Source organism: Dasypus novemcinctus, chromosome 4 (genome assembly GCF_030445035.2).
Source record: "Dasypus novemcinctus isolate mDasNov1 chromosome 4, mDasNov1.1.hap2, whole genome shotgun sequence".
NCBI lineage: Eukaryota > Metazoa > Chordata > Mammalia > Cingulata > Dasypodidae > Dasypus > Dasypus novemcinctus.
Genome location: NC_080676.1, coordinates 102,203,674 through 102,228,962, shown reverse-complemented (window position 1 = coordinate 102,228,962; position 25,289 = coordinate 102,203,674). Strand labels below are relative to the sequence as shown.

At 35.5% G+C, this 25,289-nt stretch overlaps 1 protein-coding gene across 7 annotated transcripts in view; it reads left to right on the top strand.

Moving 5' to 3' along the window:
• Positions 1-25,289, top strand: part of TFG (trafficking from ER to golgi regulator) — a 40,285-nt gene that overhangs the window by 764 nt on the left and 14,232 nt on the right. For 2 of the 7 annotated variants that reach the window (XM_004479225.5, XM_023584850.3), the window contains exons 2-6: positions 4,058-4,284; positions 7,412-7,495; positions 13,199-13,345; positions 18,292-18,459; positions 22,147-22,287. In XM_004479225.5, the coding sequence (XP_004479282.1) occupies positions 4,101-4,284; positions 7,412-7,495; positions 13,199-13,345; positions 18,292-18,459; positions 22,147-22,287 (724 nt within the window). In that variant the 5' untranslated portion in view covers positions 4,058-4,100. The remainder of the gene's footprint in view (positions 1-4,057; positions 4,285-7,411; positions 7,496-13,198; positions 13,346-18,291; positions 18,460-22,146; positions 22,288-25,289) is intronic. The other 5 variants (XM_058295990.2, XM_004479226.5, XM_004479227.5 and 2 more) reach the window with 3 other exon arrangements.

Genomic DNA, 25,289 nt, shown 5'->3' with positions numbered 1-25,289 from the left:
GGAGTGCATTGATTTCGGTTACTTAAGAGGAACCTCGTTCTTTGCCTATGTCAGTGCTTTTAATCATGCGTCGTCTGTAGGCCCAGCCCGGTTTTATAGTGATGATAGTAGCTAACTTTTACGAGTTTACTACTTACCAGGTACTGTAGTAGATATTTCAGATGCAAGATCTCCAATCATCACAAGGATCCTTCCAAATATTATTATTCCCGTTTTGCTTATGATGAGGTCTTAGAGAAGGACTTGCTTGAGGTCACACAGCTAATGCTGGGAATCTACCATCTTGCTACACTGCCTTTGGTCGGGCAGGATTTGGAGCCCCTTGCTTTCTTTGGAATAATCAAGGATTGATTTTGCTTAGGATATCTGGAAGGAAATTGCTCCCCTTTAGAGGTGCCTAAGTAGCTGCCTCTGAATTTGAGCGGGGTCCTACCGTCAGGGTTAGTGGAGCGCCACAGAACTAGGTTCTTCTGGAGGCAGGCTTCTCATGTGACTTTCGGGACGTCACTTCGTTCTCCAGTTCTGAGAAACTTGTTCCTGTTCGAGGGCTTTATACGTTAGTGGTCGTCTCACTTCTGGACTTCAGAGGATGGGGAAAGAAAGGATGGGAGAAGAGAATGCTGACCAGCAACCTTGGGAGCTGGTTGTTTATACCAGCCTCTTGCTTGTTACTTAGCGGCCGTAGGGAATTTACAATCAGTGGGAAACGCCAAGGAATATATGAATTTGCAAGCAAGCATGTCCGATAAAAAAGGATATATATGACCGAGGTTTTTAGAACCGTTATAACTGTACAGTTCTCCCACAAGCAAAGTGACGTACTATCAATTAGATTCCATGCTGGAATTTTCCCTTTATTAGTAGTATGTCTGATATGGGGAGTCACTTCTAGCTACTTAAGTAAAGTACAATGTGAAGGTCTGACTTAGGAACCAAGCTGATAAACAGTTTTCTTTTCCCATCCCCTTCATTAGAACTTTATTATTCCTTCTTCGTCTTTTGCCCAAAGAACAAAACAAATATTTAAATACCTACTAGGTGTTAGGCACTAGTCCAGAAGCTATTGGGAATGGATAATATCATCTTACTGAAGCTAAGCACTGCTCCCTATCTACAATATTGCTGGTTTACACATTCTGTAGGTAGAAGGTAACAACTGTGTTACTCAGGTAGTCAATACAAACAAGATCCTTTGTTGTGGTTGAAGTAATTATGTTTCAGAGCTTTATACATAGTAGGTATTTATTAAATATTTCCTGAGTGAAGAGGGATTATGTTTGGCTAGCAAGTGAAGACATGGTAGTATGGAAGTTTCAGTCAATCACAGTCTTCATGAAAAACCCTGTGTGTGAAGTGGCAGATAAAAAACTAACTGTATTCTTATTTTGTGTTAAGAGAAACGTAGCATCTGTATTATAAAACATAATCCATTCTGTTATGCATCTTTCAGTACTGAATATTCCATTTTAAGATGGTTATTAATAAAATGTTATCAGCCCAGAGGAAGGTGAACTAGAGAGTGAGGGTTCTAAAGCCGTTCATTTGAGGAATAGTTAGTTGAAAGGACCTTGGGCATTTATATGAAGAATATTATGGAGGATTCATGAAAACTTTCTCCAAGTATTCTAAGGGTTGATGTGTTGCAGGAGGTATATGCTTTCTCAAAAAAGGAGAATAATTGCAGAGAAGTATGAAAACCATGCATGAAGTTAATGAAGTAACAAATTTGAGAGCTGCCAGAGAGCTGTGAGGTTGAAACTAGAATGTGGACAGTAGAAGGTTATCAGGCACCTTCAACCTGAGAGAACATTTGGTTGGGGCTGAAGGAGGAAAGAGTTGATGCTAATAATGCTCAGTGCTTATAGATATATTCAAGAAATATTGCCTTTGAAAATAAGAGATAGTAATCCATTATTTGCTCTTAAACTTACTCTTTATTGTTGTACAGTAGTCACCCTAATTACTAGAGAACTTAAATGTTATTTTGAATTTAGGATTGTTTGAATTTAGGAATTTAGGATTAACTCATTTGAATTAAGGTAAAGTAATTACAGAATAATCACTGAACAACCTGAAATAATTGTAAAGCAAAACGCATAACGAGAAAATTCTATAGTAAATTAGTATTTAGTGGCTAGTTCTGACACTGGTTTATTTATTTCTTAAAGTATGTATTCTAATCATGCACACAGTAGGTCTTTTGTGTGGGCAGTGGGGACTGGATGGGAGGGGGACTATGGTATATATAGCACAATAGAGGTCAGTCTTGTTGGAAAGGTCAGGAGGTTATCATTCCATTGCCCTTTCTCCTCAAGTTCCCAAAGTAAAGAGGAAATTAGAGGACATATTCATGAGGTCTGCCTTATTTTAGCTAGAAAAATTTGAGGCTCTATTTTAGTGTTCACACATGTTTTTCTTGTCAAGGTGAGCATTTAAGAATTATAGGCTAATAGAGTTTGTTTGTGTGTTTGTTTTTTTAGGAGGTACTGGGGATTGAACCTGGGACTTCCTACATGGACCTCATACATAGGAAGCAAGTGCTCACACACTGAGTTACAACCTCTCCCCAGCTAATAGAGTTTTAAAGTCAGAATTTATTTCTTCATTGAATGCCTAGCATGTGCAAGACACTGTTCTAAGCTCTGGGAGCACAGTGAACAAAACTGTTCACTTTCCTTTCTTCTAGTGGAAAAGGCAATAAAAAACATTTAATATAATGTCTGGTAGTTATGTATTTTGAAGAAAAATAAAGCAGGGTGAGAAGATAGTGACAGAGAAGCCATTTTAGATAGATGATCAGGAAAGACCTCTTAAGAAGTTGACATTTGAGCAGGGATCTGAATCATGTGAGGGATAGGAAAAGGGATCAAGGCAAAGGTTAAAGCAAGTGCAGAGCCTTGAGTGACGAGGGAGAACTTCAAGTTTGGGTAGTGCAGGGTAAGTGAAGGGGAGAGGTCAGAAATGAGGTTAAATCTTCAGCTAGGGACCAGAGGCCAGGTCTTGAGGACCGGGCTTTTTCTAATGTGAGATGAGACACACTGGTAAGTTTTGTGTATAATAACATAAGGTTTTACTCTTTATTATATGCTGAGAATAGATTAAAAGAGGGCAGAGGTAAAAAGCAGGCAGATTTTTTGAGTAATGTAAGCAGTAGTAGGTAATGTTAGCTTAGACCAAGTTGATAATGGAGAAGCGTGAACTGCAGTGGTTGGGTTCTAGAGATATTTTAAAGGTAGCGGCAACCTCATTTGTTGGCAGTTTGGATGCAAGGTATGAGAAGAAGAGCAGATTCAAGTTTTGGTGTTTTTTTTTTTTAATTATTTATTTCTCTCCCCTCCCCCCACCCCAGTTGTCTGTTCTCTGTGTCTATTTGCTGCATGTCCTTTGTCCGCTTCTGTTGTTAGCGGCACAGGAATCTGTGTTTCTTTCTGTTGCATCATCTTGTGTCGGCTCTCCATGTGTGCGGCGCTATTCCTGGGCAGACTGAACTTCCTTTTGCACTGGGCGGCTCTCCTTACAGGGTGCACTCCTTGCGCATGGGGCTCCCCTATGCGGGGGACACCCGTGTGTGGAACACCCCTGTGTGGAACACCACTCTGTGTGAGCATCAGCACTGCACGTGGGCCAGCTCCACATGGGTCATGGAGGCCCGGGGTTTGAATCGCAGACCTCCCATGTGGTAGACGGATGCCCTAACCACTGGGCTAAGTCTCCTTCCCCAGGATTCAAGGTTTTTTGACTTGAGTAACTAGAAGGAAGGATTTGCTACTAACTGAGATGGGGGAAGTTTTAGGAGAAGCAGGCAGCAAGTTTTGTTTTTTAGTCATGGTAAGTTAGAAATCTAAGTGGTAATTGTAGGTATGCAGCTAGATATGTGAGTAAAATAATGGACATAAAAGAATGATAACTTATCTGTATACTGTAATAAATTTGTCTCAAGACCATTTTAACATGTATATGATAACATTGGGACAGAACTAATAATAGCTGTTTCTGAACTTTTTTTGAGATATGTTTTGTAGTTGTTTTTAATCATTAAACCATTTTTTTTAAACAGTCTTTGTCTAGAGTTTCATACATAGAACATCCTGGAATCCACCATGAATGGACAGTTGGACCTAAGTGGGAAGCTAATCATCAAAGCTCAACTTGGGGATGATATTCGGCGAATTCCCATTCATAATGAAGATATTACTTATGATGAATTAGTGCTAATGATGCAACGAGTTTTCAGAGGAAAACTTCTGAGTAGTGATGAAGTCACAATAAAGTATAAAGATGAAGGTAAGAGTGCTTTTAAAGCTAGTTTTCAAACGTCTATGTATTGTATGTGTTCTTTGCCCATTTTTTATTGGACTCAGTTTTTTATTTAGTTTCCTACCATAGTTAATGAGTACCTACTTTCTTTTATTTAATGGATGTTCATATAGTTAATAATTCTTTTATAAGTTAAAAATAGGTAAGTGATTTATTATTGGATGGAAGTTTTAAGTGATGGAACATTTTCACATATCATTTTATAGACATTTTTTTCTCTTTCCTTTTTGCTTTTAAAATAAAACTTCCATTTTATTTCCCAGAATTAGAGGAATATCGGTATTTCATGGTATTATAAGTATGGGAAAGCTGGCTTAAGCAAAGGTAAATGTACTTCCTTATTGCAGAATTTTTAGAGCATGTAATATGCTAATGTACATTGTCAAGTTATAATATGCAATGTTTCTACACTTATTTGACTATGGCACTGTTTTTATTGAGATATGTTTTACACGACAGCTACTTCACTAAACACAAGTGGAATTGCCTTTGCTACTCTTATTTATTTGCTTTTCTTCAACCTTATTTGCTATTCTTCAACCTGCCTTTTTTAAACATCTCTACTGAAATTGCTCATTATATAGTATTTGGTACTTTGACCTACTATCTTTTTGGAATATTTTTATCCCTTAACATCTGACCCTCTGCTGTCCCAGTTTTCCTCTTATCACTAATAGCTTCTTCTCTGTTTCCCTGAGTATTGCCTTACAGTAGTGCCAGCTGCTATAATAGAAATCTTAAAACTTCAGTGGTTTAATGCTCCAGAAATCACTTAGGGTCCCAGGTTGATAAAAAGCACTGTTATTTTCATCACATGGCTTACAAACTCACACTGGTCATTGACAACTGGCAGGTAGGTGGTTGAAGGCAGAATCTCCTGGGAGATTTTACCTCTAGTCCTCAAAGTGATGTGTATCATTTCAGTCCACATCACATTGGCCAGACCCTAGATCCCAGTACATGGCTCTACTGAGATGCAAGTGGATTGGAAAATATAGTCCAAGTGGTTGACTGGGCAACTACTTTCTGACAACTTAAGGCTGTGGAAAGGGAGCATAAATTATTGGTGATCTGGTAAGCTGGCCATTTTGTGATGTATGATCTAAGAGTACCAACATCTAATTTTGGAGTGTGTCATCCATGTAAGGTGCAATAAAGAACAATTTTCTTTCTGTTCTTTTCCCTAGTAATCTCCTTTACTTGTAAGATGTTGACTTTTACCTCTTTGACTTTCATATGTGTACCTTAACTTGATCTTTTCTTGTCTACACAACTCAAATTTTTAACTTTACTTTAAAAAAAAAAAAAACCAAAGATGCTTACTTTACCTCAAACTTACCATGTCTTCAACTGACCTCACTATTTAACTGACCTTCTCTTAACTCCTTTGTTTTTGTTTTTTTGTTTTGTTTAAGGCAAGGTTCATCAAACTGTTTCTGTAAAGGACCAGATAATAAATAGTTGTGCTTTCCAGATAGTAAATAGTTCAGCTTTGTGGGCCACATGCAGTCTCTGTCTCATAATCTTCTTTTTTACAACCTTTAACAGATGTAAAACCATTCTTAGCTCACAGTGTTATAAAATCAGAAATTTGTTCATTAGTTGCAGTTTGCCCTTGCTTAGTTTTTAGGGTATCTCATTGTTGAAACTTTCTGGTCACGTCCACATCTAGTTACTACATTATATTTATTTTCATAGTGTTTTTAAGTGTTTTAGATTGTGTTCCCTCAACTGTCTTGGGTAGTAGGGTTGAAGTAATGGCTCAGGTAAAGTTCTGCCATCAGATAGATTATGTTTCTGTTGTGGGATTCAGAAAAAGAAAGAAAAGGTAGTTATAGGAAGTTTCATTCTTTTACATATATATCCTTTTTAAAAAAATTGTTTGAGTAGAATCCCTGAAAGTTGAGTATTAGACGTGCATGTTACAAAATGTGGGTGTGGTCATAAAAAGCTAGAAACTGATAAAATCCTCAGTTACGGGTTTTATAGCAGCTTTGTCTAAAATAAATTTGCCTATTCAGTGCTAAGATCGATATAGCACAGGATCCCTGAGGCAACCTCTCAACTTCCTTTGGAAAAAATCTCCCAGATAAAACTTCTCCCCTCTATCCAGCTGTCTCTGTGAAGATACTTCCTTGCAGAGACCCCTGACCCACTCCTTGCCTGTGGCTGTTTTTCTGTTTTTCCTCTCTCAACATTTTCCCTTAGTCCTTTGCAAACTTTTAAAACTAGCAATCGATTTGCTAATTATAATATGCTTTATTCCTTGGATTTGGGGGAGTACCAGTTACTACTACAAAGAACAGTCATATAATGCTTTATGAAAGAGAATCTTCATCATCTGATGCCTGGGATCATTGATGGTTATTTATTAGTTTATTGCTCCTCTCCCATCTTGAGTTTCTTCTTGAAATGATGGCTAAGGTTTAGTTCTTTTCTTTTTTTTTAGGTGTGTCAATGAAATAAAAATAAGCACTAAAAAGAAAGAATGCACTATTTTGTGTTTTTGAATATTTTTCTGGGGCGAGTTGATAATTTTCATCTTAATATCAAAATGGTCAGCAACCTGAAAGATTCTATTGTCTATGCATTTATTAAAGCAATTATGCATAAATGTCTTTTTTTGCAATCCTTTGTTATTGTTAGATGTGACTTTCCCTCCATTTGTGTCAATGGTGTTTTATTCTCCTTATAATTAAACTTGAACTTTGGAATTATTACTTTAACTTTTAATAATAGACTTAAATTTTTTTTTGTACTTAAATAGAAAGATTTAAATCTTAACCAGCAATTTGTGAAAATACTACCATAAATCTCATCTTGATGTCTACTGAAAGACCGTTTAATGCTTTAAGCTTATCTATGATTCTGACTTCTCTTCTAAGGACATGATAAATACCTTGTCATAAAAATAATAAGCAAATTGATTTACTATTGTTTTGAACAATTCACTTTTCCTAGATGATCCTTTAATGTATGTTTAATATTTTTTATGGAAGATTCTAATTATGTTCTGCATTCTACATTTTGGATTTTAATTTTTTGTGTGCCTAGTTTACTGCTGATGCAAATTCAAAACTTTTTTTAATTTCAGATGGCGATCTTATAACAATTTTTGATAGTTCTGATCTTTCTTTTGCAATTCAGTGTAGTAGGATACTGAAACTAACTTTATTTGGTAAGTGGTGAACTTTGTAATAAATTTACTGTTTTATTCATTGTATTTTTATTAAAGACTCTTGACTTTTTTCCTTTTAAAGACTTGATAATTTATTCAAAAGAGTTCTTAAATAAATTGTATTAAAGGAGTGTTTTTTAACTTATTCAAAGTGTCTGGCAGTATATATTTTAAGCAAATAATTAAAGTTTGGTCCAGTAAGAACTGAGTGTGTTATGACTATTTTGTTTTTGAAATCAGACATAACTTAGATATCTCCAGTAGAGTATTACTGGTTTAATTTGCTACATTAAATTTTTTGAATAGTTAGAGCTTAATTGTATTCACTTTCTGGGAGATAATATAGAATGTAGGCAAGTTTTAAATTCTACATCTCAGTTATCTTAAGTAATAATGCATACCACTATATAAGTGTTTCAGGGTTAAAAAACTAAAGGGTCAAAGCTACTTTTATTAAGCTAAATTTTCCAAGAATGTATGATTCTCTTCATCTATATTATACTATGTTTTACTTAATTTCAAGGATTAACATATGCCATAGGCCTGATACTTTTTTTTTTTTTTTAAGATTTATTTTTTATTTATTTCTCTCCCCTTACCCCTCTTCCCCTCCCCCCCCCCAGTTGTTTGTTCTCTGTGTCTATTTGCTGCTTGGTGTTCTTTGTCCCCTTCTGTTGTTGTCAGCGGCACAGAAATCTGTGTGTCTTTTTGTTGCATCATCTTGCTGCGTCAGCTCTCTATGTGTGCCATGCCATTCCTGGGCAGGCTGCACTTTCTTTCGCATTGGGTGGCTCTCCTTACGGTGTGCACTCCTTGCATGTGGGGCTCCCCTACACCGGGGGACACCCCCGTGTGGCAGGTCACTCCTTGCACTCATCAGCACTGTGCATGGGCCAGCTCCACACGGGTCAAGGAGGCCCGGGGTTTGAACCGCAGACCTCCCATGTGGTAGATGGACGCCCTAACCACTGGACCAAGTCCGCTTCCCATGACCTGATACTTTTAGAAATAAGTTTTTAAGAAGTACTGAAAGAGTAGAAGACAGTTTTGATAAAAAGCAAATGTAAGCATTTAATCCTTTAGATTTTGTTTCCTTTAAAATTTAATAGATTTGTGAGGGAGAACTCTTATGGGACAAGATAATTAGAAATGGTTACAAAGTTGATGTGGTAGTGTGATTATGTAAAAGATAAAATGTGGACTTTTTAAAAATGATGTTCACTGAATATTAGAGTACAACAAAGCCCCTCTTAGGAACTCTGAAAAGAAGTATGATCATGGCCTATTTATTTAACTTGTGTCTATTTCATCTCCCTCTTGGAAGGATAAATAACAAATGATTTTTTTAAGATTTTTTTAATTTAAGATTTTTATTAGTAGAAGATACCTTTTTATAATAAAGTACTTAATTACTATTATTAGCCAGTGATAAGACAGATTCAATAACTTGAAAACCGTCTTTCTAAAAACATTGAATATGTGTTAGGTAAACTATTATAAATATATCTTTTGAATTATATATCTGAGCTTGCTCAAGTAAGTAAAGGAGATATTCAGGAGCCAAAAATAGAGCCAAACACCAGAGCTTAAAGTACCAAAAGCTGAGATTTGTGGTGATAGCTGCATAATTTAGGGACTTGGGATAGGCCTTGGTTCTGGGATCCTTAAAGGGCTAAAGTCTCAAAAAGATTATTTTAGGGAAAAAAAAAATCTGTTGATACAGGGAAAAGTTAAGGAAGCCTGACTGTCAAGACTTTGGGACATCTCCCTGAAGATTTATAACCATGACCCTTAGGTTGTGTTTAAATTTGAACTATCTGCATAGTTTGGATTCCCAAGCCCAGTATTACCATAAAAAATAGCAGAAGCAAAGGCAAAATCTCTCTGGGGGCATATAGTCTCAATCTAGGTCACACAGGTTTCTCAGATAAAATCCTGTTCAACGCTGAAAGACAACAAATAACAGAATTAGATTGCCAAGAATTTCAGTTAATAGAATTTATAGTCTAAAAATTAATGTTTAAAAACTATAAAGCTATAAAAAGATAAGAATTTAAGAAGACACTATTAAGAAAAAGCAAGCAGATTTGAGAAAAGAACTTAAGGTAACTTTTGAAAATGAAAAACATAATCATTGAAGTTAAGTACTCATTGCATAGGTTAAGCAGTAAATTAGTTACAGATTAGTTTCTGAAGAGAGAATTAGTTAACAGGAAGATAGTCCAAAGAAATTACAGAAAAGAGCATAAAAACAAAGAGGTGGAGAATATGAATGAGAAGATACTATGAGAAAGTCCAGCATATTTCCAGTAAGATTTAAAGGAGAAAATGGGGGAGGGGAAGTATTTGGAGAGGTAAGGGCTGAAGACTTTTTCAGAATTATAAGATAGATATATAGGGAAGCAGACTTGTCCCAATGGTTAGGGCGTCCGTCTACCACATGGGAGGTCCGTGGTTCAAACCTGGGCCTCCTTGACCCGTGTGGAGCTGGCCCACGCGCAGCGCTGATGCGCGCAAGGAGTACCCTGCCACGCAGGGGTGTCCCCGCGTAGGGGAGCCCCATACGCAAGGAGTGCACCCCATAAGGAGAGCCGCCCAGCGTGAAAGAAAGTGCAGCCTGCCCAGGAATGGCACCGCATACACGGAGAGCTGACACAACAAGATGACACACAAAAAGAAACACAGATTCCCGTGCCGCTGACAACAACAGAAGTGGACAAAGAAAGAACACACAGCAAATAGACACAGAGAACAGACAACTGGGGCGGGGAGAAGGGGAGAGAAATAAATCTTTAAAAAAAATAAAATAAAATAGATATATAAACCTTCAGATCAGGAGTCACCATGAGTCCTGAAAAGCATGAGTAAATAAATCCACACTAGACATATTATGAAACTGCCTGAAATTTGGGGAATACATATGACAAAGAGAGAACCTTAAAAATAGTCAGAAAGAATAAGAATAAAACAGTTCATCTACAAAGCACTTAGACTAATAGCAGACTTCTTCATAGTAGTAATGGGAGCCAAAAAAAAAAAGGAATAACATCCTCAAACTTTTAAGAAAAAAATAACTGGAAAAGTAGCATTGTATAGTCCACATTTAAGAGTTTTCAGAAACTGAAAATTTACTGCTCATGGACCATTGTTGAAAGAATTTTTAAAGGTAGTTCATCAACAAGAAGGAAATTGAGTCCAGAAGAAAGGTGAAAGATATAAAGAAGCAATTGTGAGCAAATAAAATAGTTAATGAGTGTTAAATATAAATGAGTATTGTTAAATAATAATAGTTTTAGGAAACTAAAAACAAGTTGGGACAAATATGGAACGGTAATTATTTGTAAGGCACAGCCTTCTGTGTGACAGGAGTTAAAAGTATTTCAAGGATTTGTATTTTGGGTGAGGATAGTAACTAGATTTTCTTCAAGTATGTGTGTCTAAAATGTAAGGGTGATTATTAAAAGATTAAGAATATAGCCAGTAGATGGGAAAAAGGGAAACAAAAAGCTTCTCTTCTCAGTTCACTAGAAGGTGGAGAAGGAGGAAAAGAAGCAGAGAGAAAACTTGATAAATGGAAAGCACAAAATAGTGATCATAATACATGTAAATCAATTAAACTTACCAGTTAAAAGTCAAAATCTTGTATTGGACTTAAAAATAAGCAAAATCCTGTTACATATTACTTATAAGAGATATTCCTAAAGAGTCTTATGCTAAATTTAAAGGTAAAGAACTAGAAAAAGAAACACCAAATAAACTCAAAGAAAGCTAGTTATTGATGTTAACAAAATAGACTGTAAGTAAAAACTTCATTAGTAAGTCACTCCATTATGATAAAAAAACCTAATTCACTGACAATACAAAACAATTATGAACATATGCATCAGATCCTTAAAATATAAAAAGGAAAAACTTGACATAACAAGGAGAAATCAACAAATTCACAATCATGGGAAAGCTTTTAGAACTCTTCTCTTAAAAATTGGTCAAGCAGGATCAAAATTAGAAAGAGTAGAGAAAATTTGAAAAAGTCAGAAAACAGGCTTGATTTGTAGTTGAATTGGGTTTCTTGACTCATTACAATGAGGGAGAATGAACACCATGGAGAACAGTGGAATGCCTCAATAAGAGGGCATTAGAAAGAATTTTTTTTTCTTAATTGGACTTAGACTTTTGTTAAATGATTTTGGAAAAAGTTCAAGGAAGTGGGGCTTTGCTCTGGATTGGATGCTGTCTGGAAGTAGAAGTGATTCTGTGATTGGTTCTGTAAGTAAATCTTATCTAGAAGGCAAAAGAGGAATGAAATGAGGCTAAAGCTGCAATTGGTTAAGTAGCTGCCACTCTTATTAGCAAGGATAGAGGAATGTTTGGTCATTTTTATGTTTCTGTGAAATTTTTGTTTTTGTCTGAATTCTGAAATGATGATGGAGTGGTCTTGCTTGAATTTGGTAGTCTTTGAAATTGTTTGTATTCAATAGGAGAATATCCTGGCCTATTACTAGGCCAGCTTCTACAACACTAGTCCTATTTTATTGTACCAGGCTGACTCCTGGCTGTCAGGTGTTGCTCTGATACAGTGTTACCAAAAAACCAGTGAAAACCAGGAAAACCCAATAAAAAATTGATGTAGGTAGAAGGTTACATTGAACTTTCTGGTAACTACAGGGAGTATGTAAAATACTTTTATATTGGTGGTTTGACATTTTTAAAAACATATTTAACAATTAAAGAACCTCCCTGAATCTTTCTTTTCAAATAGATGTCCTTTTCTAATTAGGTGCTTCAGGAGTTTGAATATACACATACATGCGCACACACACACACACACACACACACACAGGCAATGCAATAAAGCATTTTAGTTTAGTGCAGTTTAGTTTTTGAACTTCTTGGGGTTTATTCAGAGCCTTTTTATTTTAAATTTAAATTTTTTTTTTTAATAACATTGATAATGGATTTCAATTTTTTTTTTCAGTCACCTGAAAGTCATCTGGACAAAAGGGGTAGTTAAATGAAGTAATGGTGCCTTCTTTTAAAACCAACAATGATTATTGAGTAATGGCTGGCTTTTTTGTGGCTTTATATGGCCTTTGGAAATAACTACTTTGAAGAGCAGTGGTGACATAGATTTATTAAGTATTGCATATATTTTTTTGTGTTATTTTTTCAGTCAGCTCATTTAGTTAGCTTATTATTTTTTTAATTGAAGGGCAAGAGGGACAATGGACCTATCATTTGTGTTGTATCTTTTAACATTTATATGTAGAATAAAGTGTTTATTGAAATATCAATAAAGTGTTTATTGAAATATCAAAACTGTAAAGTAATGGTGTGAAATAAAATGAACGTGTTGAAGGTATGTAATTTTTATTTAAAAAGTTAAACTTCTCTGTAGAATTTAGTTTGTAATAGAAGAATTGTTCTAATAAACCTTTTATACTAATGTCATCGACCATAAGTCTGGCATCAAGAAAGACTGATGGATGTTTCCTTTTTACAAAATGTAAGTTATTAGCAATTAGCAGTCACTTCTTTTAGAATAGTTATCACTCCGATAACACCAGTAATTATCTTGTTTGAATTTGTTTTACTTTTTAAAGGAAATTTGTTTATTTTGTCTGATTGCCTATTGTTCTGCTGGTATACTTATTTCTTATTCAAGAACACCTCCTAATTTTAAGCATATTAATGCTTTTATTCCAGTTAATGGCCAACCAAGACCTCTGGAATCAAGCCAGGTGAAATACCTCCGTCGAGAACTGATAGAACTTCGAAATAAAGTTAATCGCTTAGTGGATAGTTTGGAACCACCTGGAGAACCAGGCCCTTCCACCAATATTCCTGAAAATGGTAGGCAATGAATCCATTTTATTTTGATTTATTCTTCTTACCTCTTTTTGCAGTTATTTTTTTTAAAAAGCTCTTCTTCAGTAGGAGTGGGTTAGCAACTCAGTGTCATTCTTATTCTTCTCTACTTTTTTTTTATTTTAATTTTTAAATTTTTTTTATATTCTGCTTTTCATTTTTGTGTTGCCAAACCTGGCTGTTCATCAAGATTGCTGGGAGGTTTAATTATTACGTATATTTGTGGACTTCATCATAGACCTACTAGATCACATACTTGGAGGGAATCCAATTTTCAAGAGTGCTTTCTGTGTGATTCTTTCGTAACTAGTCTCGGACTACTAGGTTTTTGACATATGTCAGTTTCTGAAAGTTCCTGATAGATAATGTAACCTATTTAGGAACTAAAAATCATTTCATAAGTTTTGTTTGGCTTATGAAGTAGTTTCAAGTAAAAAAAATAATTTTAAATTAGTACCTTAAAATGGTATTGTAAAGTTTATTTTAAACATAATCTTTAATATTATATATAATTGCAGATGATGTGCTATTTAATTATATTAGAATAAAATAAGACTTATTGATGAATTTGAAGCTGGTGTATAGTTTTGGGGCCAAATAAATGTATTTTAAAATGAAATTTAAGTAATTTTTATGGCTTAAAAGTAAATTTGTGAAACTGCTTTCCTCAATTTTTGTTTAAGACTTTTAGGTTGGCACTTAAAAAAATAAACTGATTTTTAAAAAAATTTTTATATTTGCTTGTAAGTTTCAAAATATTTAAAACTGTCCATATTGTGTGGAAGTCTGGATGGCTTCATATAAGGGACTTAATAGAAGATGACATTGTGGAAAGTTAGCATGTATATCTCCTTACAGTGTTTAGATTCTGGAATCTTATTCTGTTTTCAGTCTCATTTGAATTTTGGAATTTCAATTTTCTTTCCTTAACACATATTTCTTCCAACCATGTGGCATTGTGTTTATTGTAGATGCTTAATAAATATTTAGTGATTGATTAATAATTTCTAGTTCTATTCTACCTCTATTTCAGAACATTTTGGAGATATATTGAAATACTATAATGTGATCCTCTGGCCACTTTATGATGAAACGTTTTATATTGCAGGTGAAAGCAGGTGTTGCCTATTCTGAATCCTATCTCCAAATAAAAAGCATAATTTTAGATCAAGGATCTGATGAAAACTTTTTAGACTGTTTTCCCAGAAGACTTCTTAGCTCTGATACAACAACATTTGCATAAAATAGCAGGCATTTAAGCACATGTAGAATATTATGAGACCTTTAAAACAAAATTCAATCAGTATATCCAGTATTGCATAGAAATTACCCATAATAGCCCAGATTCAGCTCTAAGGAATAGAAATGTAAGTTTTGCATTTGGTGAAATTTCACCTTTCTGTTCTCTCCTTTTTCTTGCCACTCCTTTTTTTTTAAAAAATCAGTTTTTATATCCACAGTTTCTTTCTCTTTTTTTAAAGGTTTATTTATTCTCTATCAACCCTGACCTGTCTTCCCATTGTCTACTCTTTGTGGTCCTTCGTTGTGTATTCTTTTGTGTCTGCTTGTATTCTCATTAGGCGGCTCCTGGAACCGATCCTGGAACCTTCCGGAGTGGGAAAGAGGTGATTATTCTCTTGCGCCACCTCAGCTCCATGTTCTACTATGTCTTCTTATTTTCTCTCCTCTGTGTTTCTTGCGTCATTATGCTGTGCCAGCTCTCCACGTCGGGTTGGCACTCCTGCATGGGGTAGCTTTCCTGTGCTAGGCAGCATTTCCACACAGGGCAGCACTCCTGCACGGGGCAACGTTCCCACGTGGGCAGGCACTCTGTGTGGGCCAGCTCACTGCATGGGCCAGCTCGCCCTCACCAGGAGGCCCTGGGCATCAAACCCTGGACCTCCATCTCAGTAGACAGGAGCCCAGTTGGTTGAGCCATATCCGTTTCCCTCTCTCTTTTTTTGAGGTACCAGGACTGGGGATTGAACTCAGGACCTTGTATAGGGGAAGTCGGTGGTCAAGCACTGAGCCACATCAGCTCCCCTGAGTTGGTTTTTTCATGTTTGCTTGTTATTTGTTTTTGTTTTCAGAAGGCACTAGGGCTGAAACTGGGGCCTCCTGTCTGAGAAATGGGCTCAACCACTTGAGCCATATTTCCACCCTCATGTTTTATTGTTAGCTTTTCATCTGTGTTAATGTGAAAGATACTTAAATTGATTTCTTTAGATCTTGGTCATCATGCCACATATTAGTTGTTTCTTTGATTGAATATTCTTCTAGTCATGTGTCCTGCCTGACTAGATTGAATAATAGATTCTGTGCTTTAATTTCAGAGGTAATTACAAGTTTGTTTTTTCTCCTGCGCTTAGCAAGATCTCTTACCTATTAACCACCTTGCTTCTGTGAAAGTTTCTAAGCTTATAAGTTCTTAGATAATATCCTGATTTATTTTCCTTCTCAAGAAAAATAAACAAAAAAATCTGTTTCTAAATTGAAAGTTTCATCCACAAAACAAATCTGCCAATTAGCTGTCAATACTATTTAGAACTATGCACTATTTAGAACTATTTAGTACCCTCACCCAGAACTGTGCACTTTCCTAAGTTCTTCATTACACTACCTCTGCATTGGTTCTTTGACATTTGTTTTCCTCTAAGGAGCAAATAATGTATGAGCTACCTTAGACACTAGATTTATGTGTTACAGTCACTCTAGCAGCCAGCAAAGCGTGTAGTAGGCCAGTGGGCATAGTGTGTGTTTTGTGATGTATTTTGTTTGCGATAAGTTAAAGGCACAGAAGGGGGAAATAGTAGTGGTGTGAGGGTAAATAATTAGTAAGATTGGTGTAGTAATCTCTTGGGGTATAGCCTTGTACTTAAAGGAAAGAAGTTGGTGAGAAAGGTGGATAACTGATACACTAAGGTTCGAAGGAGGGAAGTGGACTTGGCCCAATGGATAGGGTGTCCGCCTACCTCATGGGAGGTCCGCAGTTCAAACCTTGGGCCTCCTTGACCTGTGTGGAGCTGGCCCATGCGCAGTGCTGATGCGCGCAAGGAGTGCCGTGCTACGCAGGGGTGTCCCCCGCGTAGAGGAGCCCCACGTGCAAGGAGTACGCCCTGTGAGGAGAGCTGCCCAGCGCGAAAGCAAGTCCAGCCTGCCCAGGAGAGGTGCCACACACACGGAGAGCTGACTCAGCAAGATGATGCAACAAAAAGAGACACAGATTCCCGTGTCTGACAAGAATAGAGGCGGACACAAAAGAACACACAGCAAATGGACACAGAGAGTAGACAACTGTGTGTGTGGGGGAGCGGGAGAGGAAGGGAGAGAAATAAATCTTAAAAAAAACAACAAAAAAAATAGAGACTTTTTATTTTGGTAACACATATGTAACATAAAATTCCCCATTTTACCCACTTTCAGATGTACACTTCAATGGTGTTCATTACATTCACAGTGTTGTGTCCCCAGCAACATCCATTACAACTTTTCCATCACCTAAACAGAAACTCCATGCCAATTTTTAATATTAATAATTAATAATTAATGCCAATTAAGCATTAATTCCCCATTTTCCACTCCTACCTGTTTCTGGTAACCTGTATTCTAGTTTTTTATTCTATGCATATCCTAATTATTTCACTAAGTGAAATCATACAATATCATTCTTCTGTGTTTGGTTTATTTTACTCAACATGATGTCTTCAAGGATTATCCATGTTGCATGCATCAGAAATTCATTCCTTTTTTTAGCTGAATAATATTCCATTGTATCTATTTACCACATTTTGTTTATCCATTCATTCTGGCAATTGTGAGTAATGCTGCTGTGACCATTGTTGTGCAAATATTTGTTCAAGTCCCTACTTCCATTTCTTTTGCATTTATGTTCCTGGCAGTGGAATTGCCAGTTCCTATATTAATTCTATGCTTAACTTCCTGAGGAACCACCATAATATATTTCACAGTGGTTATATCATTTTACATCCCCTTGAAAAATGTATGAAAGTTCTCATTTCTCTTCATCCTCTCCAACATTCATTTTTTTCTGAATTTTTTTAAAAAAACTATTCTAGTGATTATGAAGTGGTGTCTCATTGAGGCTTTGATTTCATTTCCCTAATAGTTGATGTTGAACAACTTTTCATATGCTTTTGGCCATTTGTATATCTTCTTATGCCCATTTTAAAAGTGGATTGCTTGTCTTTTTGAGTTCTAAGAGTTCTTTATATATTCTGGATATTAAACCCTTATCAGATATATGGTTTCCAAATATTTTCTCCCATTCTATACGTTGTTTTAGTTTCTTTATAAAGCCCTTTGATGCATAGAAGTTTTTTAAATATCAGTGATGTTCCACTTACCTATTTTTTCTTTTATTGCTGTTCTATATTATTTCAAAACAAATCCCTGACACATCATTTCTTCTATTTTATTAAGTGTAATAGCAGACCAATAGAAAGTAAAAACAAAACTAAAAGTTGAGACCAGAACTTTAGATATATTTCTTATCATTTTGCAAAATAGTATTAATACCTATAACTTACTTCCTAAGTGCCCATTATGTATCTACTGCTAGGATATTGGTCATGGGACTACATAAAAAGTAAAATACTTCTCTTTGTTAAGGAGCTTGTACTTTTTTCCTATCTAGTAATTCTTAGGGAAGAATGTGGTTAGGATTTTTTAAAGGAACATTATTTATCTTGCTTTTTTTTTTGTCCTTTTCTGATTTTGAAAAGTAAATATATAAAACAATATAAAGATGAAAGCCAAATTATGTATAATCTGATATTTAGAGGTACTGTTAACATTCCATACTATATTTAAGCACATATATATTTCCCTACCTTTTATTTTTTTAGGCCTTATTGACTATTGATAAAATGAAAGCAGGTTTTTGTTTATTCTTCTATCACTCTTTCTTCTAGATAATGTTGATGGTAGGGAAGAAAAGCCTGCTGCTTCTGATTCTTCTGGAAAGCAGTCTACTCAAGTTATGGCTGCAAGTATGTCAGCTTTTGATCCCTTAAAAAACCAAGATGAAATCAATAAAAATGTCATGTCAGCATTTGGCTTAACAGATGATCAGGTTTCAGGTAAGTTAGTTTGTTCTCCCCTGCCTCTCTCCCACCCCACCCTCTTCTTTGAAGGATAACTTGGATATGGTGAAGTGCACAAATCTTTAAGGGTTCAGTTCAATAAGTTTTCACACATATTAATACCAACTAGATCAAAATGTAGATGTTTACAGCACCCTAGAAAACTTTCTTATGCTCTCTTTCAATCAGTAGCACCTGCCCCTTTAAAGGATGAACACTGTTTGGTTCAGGTAAATTTTATTAGAAGCAAAATCCAGAACATTTTATTTTTAGAATCTGAGATATGCTATAATGTTATTTCAGATTTGTTGTAGAATTTAATTATATTTGACAGCATGTATTATCTTTCCTGATCTTAAATTAGAGAAAACGAAGTTTAAATATAAGATTTCTCGTTAAATTGCTTTGATGTAGAAAGTGCTTTGCACAAATAAGTTTTTAACCTTAAAATAGTATCTATACTTCGGTCTATTATGTTTTTTTGCCATCATTTCTTCAACGTTTTTTTCCGGAATTCCAGTTATACTTCATGTTATTATCCCTTGGGTCTCTGTGGTTTTATCCAGTTTTTCTCTCTATCCTTCAAGTTGGATAATACCTACTTATCTCTCTCCAAGCTCACTGATTGCTTCTGCCATCTCTAATCTGCTGTTAAAATTTACCAGTGAAATTTTGTTTCTGCTATTGTACTTTCAGCCCTTTCAGCCCTAGAATTTCTTTTCAGTTCTTTTCTAAAGTTTCCATTTCTCTGTTGAGATTCCTTATCTTTACACTCATTTATGACCATACTTTCCTTTAATTTTTGGAATGTATATGTATTTAATAGTTGCTTTGAAATGTTTGCTATGTACAACATCTGAGCCTATTTGGAGTCCGTTTGTATATTGAGTATGTTTTTCTCCTAGTTGGGGCGACATTTTCCTGTTTATTTGCATGTCTGGAAATTTTTGGTGTGAAACTTAACCCCAACTTCTTGGGTTCAAATTATTTACTCTGTCTCCCCTGTGGTATATAGCAGCTGATATCTTTGCTCAGTTCTTTCAGCTCTAGTTGCTGCTATTGTTTTTTTTCCTGATCCCCTTAGGTGTCTCCCTCCCCCTCACCACCTGTATAGTCAATTTAGGGTTTTGGGTAGAGTTTATAATTAGATTTTGGGTCTCACCCCTTCTGTGGCTCTGTCAATTCAGGGATTTCCTCCCTAAATTTCCAGTTGCTTGACCAGCCACCTTAAGTAATAGTGTGCCATTGGAATTACAGGGTGTGGGGCTTGCAGTTCTTAATCATTGCATTTCTGTTTGCATAAATTCTTCTCTGGTTTTTGCCTACATTTGCTTGACTTCTGGTGGTTTCATAAATAGCTGTTTTCTTCTATGTTGTATGGAGTTTTCATTGTTACCTGTGGAAAGGTTTACCTGGCCAGTTTTCTCTCCCATTGCCGGTAGCTCAAAATACAGGATTAGGTCTGTTCAATTTCATTTATTTTGAGACTTCTAAGGGATTATTCACTAAAGGGTATTGTGTGAAATTCTTTAGAGTCAAATATTTGTTTATGATTTATGTTCTTAGCAAAAGAAGATCAGAAAGTGGTATATATGGAAAACGTATTTTTAGAGTAACTGAAATAGAAGTTAATATTCTAGCTACTTAATACTTAAGAGTTTAGGAAATGCCAAATAGAGAAATGACTTAAGAATTTAGATATGGGGAACAGATGTGACTCAAGCAATTGAGTGCCTGCTGCCCACATGGGAGATTCCAGGTTTGGTTCCTGATGCCTCCTGAAAAAAAAGACAAAAAGAAACAAGCAAACAAATGAAAAAAAAAACAAGCCAATGTGGCTCAGTGGTTGAGCACTGGCTTCCCCCTTAATGAGGTCCTGGATTAAATCTCTGGCTCCAACACCTCAAAAAAAAAAAAAAAAAAAAAAATTAGACATGAATATAGTATATGCCATACCAAAATAATATCATAAATATGAATCATATTGTTTGGAGAACATTGTTCTGGTAGCTTTGTATATTGGATTGAAATAGGAAAATTTGTGCCCATGAAAATAGCCAGGGTACTTTTGTAGTTACTCAGGTTTGGTTTGGTAAAAAAAAAAAAAAAAAATCCCAGCATATTAGATGTGGAAATGGGAAGGAAGGATAAAGTATTAACAAAGATAGAATGAGCAAAATTAACTCATTTTACATACAAGGGAGAAAAGAGGAGTCAACAGGATTTTATTTTTTATAATAATATGTGTCATTTGTGGGAGGAATGTACATGTATATGTATATATCTGTGGGTGCATAAATATAAATAAAATTATATACACAGAAGCAATTGTTCATGTTATTCTGGTAATCATTAGTCTCCCTTACATTACCACTAGTGTCCCAGTTTAGGTTCTCTTTAATACCTGAACTGTCAGCTGCCAACTATGTGCCTTCATACAATACTAGGTTCTGGGGATATATAGCAGAACAAATGGTAAAGGTTTCCCCTCAGGGGAATTAGTCTATTATAATAAGAAAGTCCTAATATGGAACTTTCTCGGTGATAATCATTTTCTAAGCACTTGCCATGTGTTAACTCATCCTCATAGTAACCTTATGAAGGAAGTAGTATTCCATTTGTACACATAGGGAACCTGAGGCACAGAGGGGGATTAAATAACATGCCCAGAGTAATAACACAGCTACTAAGTGGCAACACTGGAATTTGAATGTTGGTATTCTGGTTCCAGAACCTTTGCTTTTAACTACTTTTCTATGTTGCCAAAACAAAAAAGAACTTAAGGAAGTAAGATATATCTACATTTGGCTTCAGAATATCATTTTTGAGCATCCCAGAATCGGCACTGTATCACATTCTCTCTATTCACTTCTCCGTGCATTATTCTGGAAGAATTTGGGTGGCTCCAGATACAAGTTAGAGTGCTAGGCCTTGTGAGGCAGACAAAAAGATTCAGAAAAGAGCCTGTCCAAGAATTCATAGTCTTAAGAGGGAAGATGGGACCTTTTCAGAAACACCAAGTTAGAAGTTGGTAAGGGTCATAAGAAAAAGTTCAGAAGTGAAAAAAGTATTTATGAGTCAAGAAGGCTTAGTGAAAGTGTGGAATTATAACTGGGTTTTAAAAGTTATTGGCTATATTTAGATATTTGAAAATGGAGCAGAGGTGGAGGTAATAGTAATAAATGAAATGGAGGCAGAAAAAGCATTAGATACATTCTGAAATTAGGGAGTAGGTCAAGTGTAGCTGAAGTGGGGCATAAGAGGAAGAATTTTGAGAAATAATGTTTGGATCCTTGAATTCCAAATCAGAGGGTTGGACTTAATTTAAGGGCAGTGGAGACCTAATGAAGAATGAAAAGATATTTTTAGTTGGTCTATAAAATAATTGATAAGGGTGAAGGGATGGATATTAGCATTACAGAGATGAGTATTCACTTTTGCAGGAGGAAGTTAGGACTCAGGAATTTGGTACTCCATGCTTTATAAGGAAGGATTTCCAGTTGTAGCTTTGGATACTTAATAGACTGGAACAAAGGAAAAAATAAAGTAATGCACTTAATATAAAAGGCTACATTTTTGGTATACTTCTATTTTATTTTTACTTCTTTTAACCAAATTTATTAATCAAGCTTATTATGAAGGGCATTCTATTAAGTACTAAAATGACTCTTCATGACCATCCAGGGCCACCCAGTGCTCCTGCAGAAGACCGTTCAGGAACGCCAGATAGCATTGCTTCCTCTTCTTCAGCAGCTCACCCACCAGGAGTTCAGCTTCAGCAGCCACCATATACAGGAGCTCAGGCACAAGCAGGTCAGATTGAAGGTAAAATAGAGTTTCTAGCACATATTTGGAAAGATGCATGTGCAGCAATGTTTATTGTAGCATTGATTGTATGGTAAATAGTTTACATATGCAGCCATGCTATGGACACAGCTATGAACAGTTTTGATTTATTATATGGTATGTTTTTGGGTTAAAAAGACAACCGTCTGTCAGGTATGCTTCTGATTATTGAAAGGAGTGAAAAACCTAGTGTTTAAATTAACTTTTTCTTCTAAAGATATATTTTATTTATTTATTGCCCCCCCCCCCCGCCACCATTGTTTGTGGTTGCTATCTGCTATCTGTGTCCATTTCCTCTGTGCTTTCTGTGTCTGCTTGTCTTTTCTTTAGGAGGCATCAAAACCGAACCCAGGACCTCCCATATGGAAGAGAGGCACTCAGTCACCTGAGCCACCTCAGCTCCCTACTTTGTTGTGTCTCTCATTGTCTTTCCTTTTTTGTGTCTCTTTTGTTACATCAGCTCACCTCACTTTTTGCACCAGCTCACCTTCTCTAGGAGGCACTGGGAACCAAACCCGGGACCTTCCATGTGGTAGGTGGAAGCCCAGTCATTTGAGCCACATCTACTTCTATGTTTTTTTCCCCCAAAGGTTTATTTATTCCCCTCCCTGCTCACCCCCACTTGCACTCTCTGTCTGCTCTCTCTATTTACTGTGTGTTCTTCTGTGTCTGCCTGTCATCTCTTCCCATCTTCTCTTTAGGAGGCACCAGGATCCGATCCCAGGACCTTCTGACATGGGGGAGAGGCTCTCAATCGCTTGAGCCACCTCAGCTCTCTAAATGAATTTAAATGAAAAATCAGGAAGGAGATACACCAGTCACTAGTCAGTGGTGACCCATGGGTAGGAGAATGGAGTTGAAAAGGGGATTTCATACATTATTCTGCATATTACTTAGGTTTTTTAATCTCTCTTCTCCCCATGGCTTCGCATTATTTTTGTAACTAAAAAGATTTTAAAAACAGATATAAATGTCTATGGAGCATAACATGAGTTAAGTGTAGTTTTTTGGAAAGATTAATGGCCCTTTATATTTTATGAAGTTTGCAATACGTCTTTTGGAAAAAGCAAACTTTTCTTCTCTAAATAATGTGACGTTGGATGAATAATTAGTCTCTCTGTTTTGATATTCTTTCTGTAAAATATGAATATTGTGCTAAATTATTGGTTTCAAAATATCACTTTAGTCCTGAATGAAATGTAACTTGAAAGTTCAGTATTTAACTTGTGTAATTGCCGTGGTTAGAGGGGAGGGGACTGAACAGAACAGCAGGAGTGAGGTGCTTCACAGAAACCCTTGGAGCTCTGCAGTTTGCAGCTGAAAAGTACTTGCTCATCTCTAGAGTTCCTTCCAAATATAAAACATAATTTCTCTGAGTTGTGCATGCATGTTGGGGCCTTCATAATTACACATTTCACTTTAAAGCAAACACCAGGTGGTGCTCTGTACATAAAGGAAGTATGATGTATTTTAGAACCCAGAAGCAAGTTGAGGCTATCAGTCACTTAAAAACCATAGCCTAAATTGAATTGACCACTTTTGGAATAGAGTCTTGTCATCCTTTGATAATACTTTTAGATTGTCCCATTGAATGAACATTAGTCATTAAGAACTAGCAGGTGGCATTTTACTGAAGAATGAATGATTTGGGAAAAATTTCTTGGTGCTTACCTCTTCTCAACTAACCTTAGCCACATTGTTTTCTTTGCACTGAGATGTAACTACCAAGACCAAAACACCCTAGAATTGAAATAGATGTAGGTTAAAGTATGGAGATCAAAGCAAAGTTTGTATATGAGAGTTTAACAGTTGTGTCAGGTGAATTAAAACCATCTGCTTAAAAAAAAAAACTTTAAGCAATTTGTATGATTGTAGAATGGTAGTTGGAAAGATAACTAGCAGATAATGTTTACTGTTGACTTACAAATACTCCATTAGTAATATTTCAAATTATTTTATTATGGGTTTAATTGAACATTTATTTTCACATAGGTAAATTTGAAATCTATAAAAGGTTATAAAAGGGACAAATTTCTCTCCTACCTCTTGTCCCCTAGCAACCACGTTCCTTTTTCCAGAGGCATCAGATTAACAGTTTGATATACATTTAATTCCTTTAGAGTGCTGATTTAATTGTATGCTTTGCTAAAACTATTTTTGTTTACAGTATAACATATAAACGTGTTCTTAAGGTTATTAATATTTGATATCAGCAAATAGATTAGAGCAGAATATTACGGAGGTGAAGATCAGTGCTGTCCCAAAGAAATACAATGGAAACCAAGTGTAATTAAAATTTTCTATTACCCATATTTAAAAAGTTATTTAAAAATAGTAAAATTTACTTTAATAATCATTTTATTTAACCAGTATATCTAGTATATCAGTGCGGAATTGTAATTAAAAAGTTAAAGTATGTGAAGATGTTCTTTACCCTTTTTTACACAACTAAATAGAGACTTCCTAAATATATTTAAGAATGCTGTGACATTACTGTTTTGGACCTGATTCATATGTTTGAAGTAAATAAAAGGTCTACTCTGCAGAGATGGTAATAAACCTCTGAAACTTTTGACATCAGAGGTTGTATGTTTTAATAAGAGTTTGGAGCAGTTTAGGAAATGTGGGGGGAAAAAAAAGCTTGTTTTTTTATTGAGAACAATCATGGTTTTTTGAAGGTAAATTCTTCAGTCATTGATGGCAACAGTGCACTACATAAATGCTTAATTTCAGCCATTTTGATGAAGCCCAAGTTTAATATTTTTATTAAAATCAGTTTTATTGAGATATATTTACATATTATATAATTTATCTAGTGTATAATCAGCAATGGCTTTCAGTTTAATCAGTGTCGTGCATTCATCATCACAAAAAATTTTAGAATTATTTCTTTACCCCAAAAAGAAAAATTCCACACCCCTTAGCATGTCTTCCTTTTTAGACTTACATAACCAGTAATCAAATTTCATCTTTATTAATTG